We start from the raw sequence: 9,358 nt of genomic DNA, 5'->3' as shown, positions 1-9,358 counted from the left end.
GTACGGTGGCCACTGATTGGCCTATTGTAGCTGCCACGGGTGATTATGATGATTGAGAATTTGGTGGAATGAAGATTGGCAGGGGAAACCGAAGTACTCGGAGAAAACCTGCCCCAGCGCCACTTTGTCCACCATAAATCCCACTTGGCCAGACTCGGGTTTGAACCCGGGCCGACGCGGTTGGAAGCTAGCGACTAACCGCTTGAGCTATGGCGCGCCCAACTCCACGGTTTACTAAGCATTATTCCCATCGCAATTCCAAAATAAATTTTACTAAATTTCTAATGATGACGTAACGAAGTACGTCATTGTCTGATGATGAATCGACCTGAAAGGGTGTTTTAGATGCACTTCTCGCTCGAAGATGGCATTAATACCATCACGTGTCCGGGGTTCCGTGACTAATAATAATGGGTTCTGGATTCTATAATTGGATATTGTCACTTCTTTACAATTATAATCAATTATAACAACTCAAAATCAGTGACTGCCTAAGATTTGCTCCGTTCTGGACTACGAGTGCCTTCTGTTCCACTGTGACTGATTTGGTTCTGATTTCTGAGTCGGCCATTTCTTCAGCCTCCGCTGTCCGCTGGTTAGCACTCCACAGCTGAACACTGAACTCTCTTACAAATGATTGAAATCTCTGAGGATCAAATCAATGAACTGAGTGCGAGTCTTATGTTACGACCGACGGCCAGTAGGCCAGTCTCTCTTGGTATAAAGCACCCATCTGGGGCTTACGACCAGATTTTTGTTACTGTCTGACAGTTGCAGGTTTGTTGATGTTGGGCGCCTTCTCTGATGATAAGATAGGTCTGTCTTTTGTTTATGCTGCTGTCCCTGGCCAGCACAGACTTTCTCGGGTCCGAGTCCCTTGGGACTCCTGACCATATTTTACTGTCTCAGATTTGAGACTTCCCTTTTCGTCTCCTCCTATGACTCGCAGGGTCACGGTGGAGGTATTCGACCCCGCCTCCACACGGGATAGAATCAACCAATGAATTCACGAACGATCTCTCTTTTACGTTATAACTCGGAGCGAAACGAAAAGATACCACCATCTCGAACAGTTCGTGTATTATTCTGTTAGTCTCTGTTTATCCGTGCCTAGTGACTTGCTAACCAATAACTTAGGTCATTCTACTGTTGACTACGTAACTTCGTGAACGTGTTTACTGAACCGTTGTCTAGCAATGGTCATATTCGTCACAATACGAATTATACCAGAGAATGCATTTGAAATATTTGAAGCATCAGCAGATTCTGTGGTATAATGTAAGAGCTCTAAAGGATTGTTCGTCATTAGTACTACTACTACTACTACTACTACTACTACTACTACTACTATTACTACTACTACTATTATACTACTACTACTACTAGAATTGATTCAATATGAACTATGAACTGTGAACCCTGGTGGAAACGTGAAAGCAGCAACAAAAGGATTGTGTTTCTCTGGCGCACAGGTGATTGGCTACTTCTTCGAGCAGGTTATGGCCGTGTTCGGACTCCTGGCCAATATGGAGGAGGGTTTTAGCAGCAGTAACATCGGTTTTGTGTCCGACGTCATTATATTTTCCTGGCTAATATTCGTCACGTGCAACACAGCTCAACGTGCAACAGATGAGGTAAGAAAATTCTGGAACAGTATCATTTTCTGTGATGTGAGACTATTTAATCAGATAGTTCACCGACGTTTCGGAAGAACATATCTCCACGTTTAGTGTCCAATATCTGCAAAGCAACATACAAGAATCAAGGAGTAAGCTTACAGCTACACTCCACTATATCCCAGAAGGCAGTATTGTTACATAGTATGTGTGTGACTATAGAAGGGGTTTGGATTGGTGAATAGATTTATTCCTTTTAATTCTTCTTCATAAGGCTAGACAGTTCCATTTCTTGAACGCTTTGACCTGCTCACCAATTTCCTTCCAACTATTTCTGTTATCCACTTATAAATTCCTACATCCTCTAGGTGTTCCCTTACGTCATCTTTCCCTCTGATCTTAGGTCGGCCTCTCTTTCTTATAGCGTGTGGCTGCCGGTCAACTCCTCATTATGCAATTTTCTCCAACCTCCTGTCACTTCATCTCTCTTCGGTCTAAATATTCTCCTCAGCACCCTGTTCTCAAACACCCTCAGTCTGTGTTCCTCCCTTAAAGTCAGAGACCAAGTTTTCACTATTTCTTGAATTGAGCGTAACATTAAAAGAACTTTTAAATTGAGGACAGTAAAATTATTTCGGGCATGTACTGTCTTCGCTCGTTTGGAAACCTGGATCTTGGGTTCGAATCCCACTCAGGGCATGGATGTTTAGTTTGTGTGTGTGTGCGTTTTTCTGTATTTGTGTACAGGTAGAGGCCTTGCGACGAGCTGATCACCCGCCCAAGGAGTCCTACCGAATGTGTAAGATCTAGAAAACCGAAGTGAACGGAGAAGTTCATGGAGGTAGGCCTAGGCCCACTGGGGCTGTAGTGCCAAGGGGGAAAAAATGTTATTTCTCGTCTGCTAATTAATTTGTTTCACTTTCTCTTAAGGTAGGGAGACACGTGCAAGAGAGGCTTCAGGTTCTGTTCCACAAGTTCCCGAGACGATGTTCTGAAAGTAGACAAGAGGTAAATGTGTGTTCCATCCTGTTACATTTTCTTTGGTTATTCCAGCCCTAAATGAAAACGTTCGTCTTTCAACTTGCTGACTGCTTCACGTCGATTTCTTGCTTGCCTTGAACTATTTTTGTGTTCTGCATCTTCGTCACCCTGGGTTATGTAACTCTACAAGAATATTCGCGATCTCAGACCCTACTGAATGCACGCTGAATTTCTCGTAGTCTTCGCCAGCAAAATGATCCTCGGTCCCGCGAACTCACAACCATATTTTACTGTACTCTCTGACGGCTCTGGGGGTCTTCAAAGCACCGCTCATTTTCTCTTATGTTTCTATTTATAGAAAAAGATTTACGCGTAAGAATTATCATTGTTATTACGTAATTGCAGGTCACCATATTAACGAATTGTCGAACTTAACACGTATCTTCGTAAATTATTTGTAGACTTTTTCAGTGTATTGTGTCTATTTTGAGAGTATCAGAAATATTTGTATATGTATGTGTGAAGTATAGTATGCTATAGAAACGAGAAAGTTTATGATTGACTATTTATGAGTGTTATACTCAGAAGATAGCGTTAAACGTCGACCTCGACTCATCATTTGATAACACGTAGGGCTGGAAAAGAATGTGGGATAAAGCAGAGGAAGTTAATAGTAGGAAAGCTTATATAACGAAAGATGAAAATTTTCGCTTTATTTTCAGCGGCTGTTACACGCCTGCTCTTAATGTCATCTACCGTTCCCTTTACAGGTACGATATTTTTTGGAAGCGATTGCTGAAAATCCACCCCAAATCAACTTTTCAGGATTTGTTGTAGTGAACAGAGGCCTTCAAACGTCGGTAAGTCATTCCTTTCCGTATAGGTATTACGCGGAAAAAATGAAAAACAATATATACTATATTTATATATATAAAGCACTAAATACCTATAAATAATATATATATAATTTGCTCCATTGACCTGAGAACTATTTGCGTCTCTGATATTTACTCATCTAATCAAGAAATTTCCAGTACATTATGGCACCCAAAAGTTAATTGGTGTGTTTAAAAAGGGCCCGCCGCAGATCCCAATCCTGAGCCAGATGAATCCAGTCCACAACCTCCTATCCTGTATGGCTGTGAAACAGTTTGTTATTATTATCATCACGTGCTTCCTAGGTAACGCGATAAGAAAGATGCGTTTCAGATTATACACCAATGTTTATTGGACAATTATTTGTTTACAGTCACAAATATAATCATTCTCAGTAACGTCTTTCACGTCCCCCCTTCAATGGCTTATACATCGCTATTCTCGGTGGAGCCTTCGTTCTTGGGTCTTCCCTTGCCGCTCTTTGGAACTTCGTGCTCACTGCTCCCTATATAGGTTCGGCACCGACCACCCACAGAAAACACGTTGCTGCTTGGCAACGGATATCATGTATTGTTTTCAGACGTGTTCACCCTTACATTGCCTAGCAATGGACGCCTTATTGTTGCGCATTCGTTGCTGTGGGAACTCAACTCTGTCTCTGTTACTTAAGCACTTCCCTAGGCAACGATCTGTTTATATTTCCTTGTGTTGTTAGTTGTTGACCAGCAATGGACGTTCTACAGTCCGGCCTTCCTGGCAGCACATCACATTATTATCAACCTATACCGTATTTACGCATGTATAGGCCGCGTGCGTGTATAGGCCGCAGCACAATTTTCAGACAGAAATTATAGAAAAAATAATTTTCTTGGAATATTATTTCAGGAGTAGAACACCCTGTATTACTAATTATGAATATATTTTTTTTTAAATGAAGTGTGATTTCGAATATTTCGAATATAAGCCGCACCCCAGTTTTCCTCTTGAATTTTTGGCAAAAAATGTGCGGCCTATACATGCGTAAATACGGTAATTTATGCCTGGGTTTTCCCAGTTATCTCTTTCCTTCAGGTTTTCTTAGCAATAATTCATACGTACTTGTCTTCTTTGCTTGTTACAGTCCTCGCTCAATTCATTCCCTCTTCGTTTGCTTATCGTAATCTTCGGTGTGGAGCATACGTTATGAAGCTCCTCATTACACAGTTTTCTCCAATCTCATGTTACTTCTTCCATCTTGTACCCCCATATTTTCCTCAGTACGCTGTTCTAAAACACCCTCAGTCTGTGTTCCTACCTTAATGTAAGAGACCATGTTTCACTCTCATACAGAACCACAGACAATTTTATAATTAAGTTTTTATATACCTTCATTTAAATAATAATATCTAAAAATTAAGTTCTACATCACTGAAAGCCGGGATAGTGTAGTCGGCATAGAGACTGGCTACGGGTTGGATGAGAGAGGGGTCGGAGTTCGAGTCCAGATAGGATCAAGAATTTTCTTCTCCAATTTGTCCAAATTGACTCTGGGGCCAAACCAGCCTCATATTCAATGGGTACCGGGGGTTCTTCCCCTGCGGTAAAACGGCCGGGCATGAAGCTGACCACTCACTTCCATCTAGTGCCAAGGTTAAGAATGGTGGAGCTATACCTCTAGTCCTCCATACGTCTTCATGGCGTGGTGCTTAACTAATTAAACGTAGGTATATATTTACTTTTAACTTACATTACTAAACTGAAAACTAGGATGTTGTGTGTTTTTGCAAGTTCGTGAATTTTTTGTAACATTTTTTGTTTCAGCTTATGTCTGCGATGGTGACGTACCTAGTTATCCTCATTCAGTTCCAGATAAGCGTCGATTCAGCAGTTAATAAAAATGTAACAGGCGAGAAAAGAGAAAAATGAACTGTTGATATTGAAAGATATTTCTGAAGGGACCACAATATTTAAGTGTTGTTAAAAATCCTACACTCACCGTTTTATATTTTGGTATATGTATCTCATATTCAAATAGCACTAATCATTAACGCCCGTAACAATATTTTTATATTCTGAAATGTGACGCCGTGTAGTCCGACGTTTCTGCGTGACGTAGTGCCTACATCTTCATGGTCGGTAAATAATCTACGTAGGAAGTAGAAAGCAAGAAGCAAACAAAACACCCTCTGATTTTTTCGCTGTCTCATTTTTGTTGGTCACTTACTTGGCTTAATTTTTACCCTGATGATGGAAGCAATATATTCTTCTGAAACACTGATTAACTTTCAAACGGACTACATGGCGTCACATCCAAAAACATAGTAACATTCATATTAATCGCTGTGAGAACTTCATATTCAATACTTTCCAAGAACTATTGTAGAACGTTTAAAGTCTGTTTATAAATTGAAGGAAATTATTAATAAACTGAATTGATCTGAGAATTACCTGGTCGAGTGTTTACTCCTGCTTTGTGTTGTGGATGTTTCCAGTTCGAAGCTCGACAATAACACCGCTTAACCTGACTCAGTTTTTTCGCGGTTTTTCTCAGTACATCTATTCAAATTGAGGAAAAATCGTGAAATTACCCCATATACTTCAATCACTTTTCCAGTTCATTATTCATTATTCATTATTCATCCTATAATTTGTAGCTACAGCCCCAACAGTAGCTACAATCAGCTATTAAGAGCGTCCTTTAGTAGACAAAGTATGGGAACAGTGATAAGCGTTGCAACGATAAAGTTTGGTGGCAAACTAAGAAATATACAATGGTCGATATTAAAGGTCTCTGTTTTTTAAACTGACCGCCTCTGTGATCTAGTGGTCAGAATTTCTGGCTACAGATCCAGAGGTCCGGGTTCGATCCCCGGCGCTACCAGATTTTCTGAGAAGTAGCGGACCCACTCAGCCTCGTGATGATAATTGCGAAGCTATTTCAAGGAAATAGCGGCTCCGGTCAAGAAAGCAGAGATTAACGACTGTGGGGATTCTTTGCGCCGACCACGCGACACCCTCTATCAGCTAAAGTTGGCACTAACTTCGCCGACAAACGGCGGTCGCTCGGTCGGTATAGTTCGCTTGCGGACTACAGGCCACGGAAATTTTCACGCTGTGTTCAGTGAAACACTGGAGTTCGGTGAGATATCAATATTAGAGTCAATTTTACCGACCACACAACATGTTTTTATTATTATTGCACTACATGTTTCGACCTCAAGAGGTCATCCTCAGGTGTACGAACACAGCTGTATAATTACACGCAATCACATTATTATACAGCTGTGTACGTACACCTGAGGATGACCTCTTGAGGTCGAAACATGTTGTGTAATAATAATAAAAACATGTTGTGTGGTCGGTAAAATTGACTCTAATATTGATTAAATACACAACAGAATGCAAGAAACAATTAAATTTCGGTGAGATATCTTCGGGAATAAATACAATTAATCTCGACAAATTAATCCGAAAGTACGTTCTGTTGTGAAAGTGGCATCTTAAACTTGGGCTAATGTCGAAGAGCGTAGAAAATAACAATTGGAGCTTATGAGAGGGTTATGCTGTCTGTCCCCCAGTTATACTTTGAAATTTTGTACGGGATTAGATCACAAATATAGCTACACAAATATGGCGTTAGTGCGAAACTTTTGAAGTTATATTCGACAAATACAATGCAGGCAAAATAAGTAGTAAAAAGATATTACGAAAATAAAACAGAATATCAGTAATAATAATTCTGAAAAACGAATATAGAGTTTATAAGTGCTACGAAGGTCTTTGTTAGTTGGTCCAGTAATGACACCACAGAAAGAAAATTCACAAGTGCTAATGTTATTAATTACATGGACGTTTCGACGACAATATTACATGTTCTGCATAAGAACTGGTATTCAGTCTTTGTGAGCTGTTGCCGTTAGGACTTGGAAAATTAGGCAGAGGATAGTTCGGAACCCAGAGGAAGGGAAACGTCCGACGTTGGAAAGCGCTACCAAGCAACGGCAGTGAAGACTGTGACTGTGGACTGTCATATAGTGAACTGCAAAATATAGTCGCGCTGTATCAAAGATTCCAGTAAATCTGGTCATCGATTGAAAATCCGTTCTATAATCACATCAGATTATGTTACAATATTATTTAGAAGAAATTCAGTCTTCAAAGGGTTAAGCCCCATCGGTTGAGAAACGCTTTCCTGGAACCGCTGCTTCGTGCTTTGGAAGCAAGTAAAGAAATGGCTTTCGCGATGTTATCATTTTATTCATTAAATATTAAAGTTAGCTGTTGTTGTCGACGATTTCCACTTAATGTGAGTGTTATTTGACATTGTTTATATCCACACAACACAATGAAGTTGACATGAAATGTTACGCAATGTTTCGCCGTGGAGCCAATGTATCAATTAATCGCAAAACAATAAAAAAAAAGGATCATATAATGTAACGGGGTGAGTTCAGAATGTCACTTCAATGACAAACGAATGCTGAACACAATTTACATTTCTGAATGGAGGTAAGTACTTCATTTTATCTATAATTTATAACAATTATTTGGAGAAATTTTCTAAGTTCATATTTGTTTCCACATAGACAACCTCTTAAATCATGTTTTACACTTAAAAGGAACACAAAAAATAAATAAACACATTAATATGTATATTATTAACCGTACAAGCGCCAAATCTAAAAGAAAAAAAATAAAAAAATAAAGAAATTGTACTATTTGAAATTACACGACATCTGTTGGCATTTTATGTGAACTAGATGATGAGGAAACACTTGGAGGCACTATCTGTACACATATTTGAAGTACTGTTGTACTTTCGTATGTTATAAATCCAGAAAAGGTAAGTATCTCTGACAATATAAAATGCCTGGTTGCACTGTCGGAATTGAAAGATGGATCTTCAAGAGTTCAGAGGTACAGGACCTGGGAATTTAAAACTTCTATAAATTGCAATCCAAAACGTTATATCCTAAGGCTAAATATACAAATAAAACCATCAGTTAAAACACGCATAACCCCAAAATAACACAATTTTACTTTTGAATTAAAACATTCCGTGCCCAAATAAGGGTGCTTGTGACAACCACCCGAGAGATGATGCAGATATATAAATAGCTATATATGTACACGTTATTTATAACCTCAACAATCACCGTCAGCAGTGCCATCTTTTATCGGACTCTTCATTTAGCCTCTTGATAGGATCCAGCGCCGGTCGGGACCTTACGGAGAAGAAAGAAAATTATTTCCCCTATCGGGAATCGATACCCCGACTCATCCGTCACCCATTGCGTCTTCTGTTTGCTATGCCGACCAAGGTATTTATCCGTTGTCCTGTTTTTGTTTAAAACACATAACGTTTCGGAAACTGGAATCTGTCTCCGTTTCCGGACCTAGTCCAGAGATATGTTCCACTTGAAGACGGAGACAGAATGCAGTCTCCAAAGGCTGTGTTATTTAAATAAAAACATAACGACGGATACTGATATACTGGGGTTTCGGACTTTATCCATCGTCCTGGTTTTTAAGATAACTAATAAAAACACGATGTTTCGGAAACTGGATCTGTTTCCGTCCTCAGGCGAAGGAAAACACCTATTCTGTTGGGTCCGTTAGAAAGAGCTAGCCTCAATCATTGGGTCCCGTGAGGACGGAAACAGATCCAGTTTCCGAAACGTCGTGTTTTTATTAGTTATTTTAAAAACCAGGACGATGGATAAAGTAAGAAAAAACCCCCAATATATCAGTGTGTTATACACCATCGTCAGAATCCTATAGTAATAACGACGGATAATGTCCAGAAACACAGTAACTGTACGTTTAAGACCAACGAACACTTATTATACTACAACTTAAGTATCGAAATGCACTCTTTTAAAAAGTTGCATAAATTTCAGAGAACA

The 9,358-nt window shown here is 39.6% G+C and overlaps 1 protein-coding gene across 2 annotated transcripts in view; it reads left to right on the top strand.

The window, feature by feature from the left end:
* Nucleotides 1-5,860, top strand: part of LOC111869600 (gustatory and odorant receptor 24-like) — an 18,683-nt gene extending 12,823 nt beyond the window's left edge. For both annotated transcript variants that reach the window (XM_023861242.2, XM_023861243.2), the window contains exons 6-9: nt 1,473-1,634; nt 2,547-2,624; nt 3,368-3,457; nt 5,274-5,860. In XM_023861242.2, coding sequence (XP_023717010.1) covers nt 1,473-1,634; nt 2,547-2,624; nt 3,368-3,457; nt 5,274-5,378 — 435 coding nt within the window. In that variant the 3' untranslated portion in view covers nt 5,379-5,860. The remainder of the gene's footprint in view (nt 1-1,472; nt 1,635-2,546; nt 2,625-3,367; nt 3,458-5,273) is intronic.
* Nucleotides 5,861-9,358: the final 3,498 nt, after the last annotated feature.

This window comes from Cryptotermes secundus, unplaced genomic scaffold (genome assembly GCF_002891405.2).
Source record: "Cryptotermes secundus unplaced genomic scaffold, Csec_1.0 scaffold512, whole genome shotgun sequence".
NCBI classification, from domain to species: domain Eukaryota; kingdom Metazoa; phylum Arthropoda; class Insecta; order Blattodea; family Kalotermitidae; genus Cryptotermes; species Cryptotermes secundus.
The sequence above is the reverse complement of the archived record's forward strand: the minus strand, read 5'-3'. Positions and strand labels throughout refer to the sequence as shown.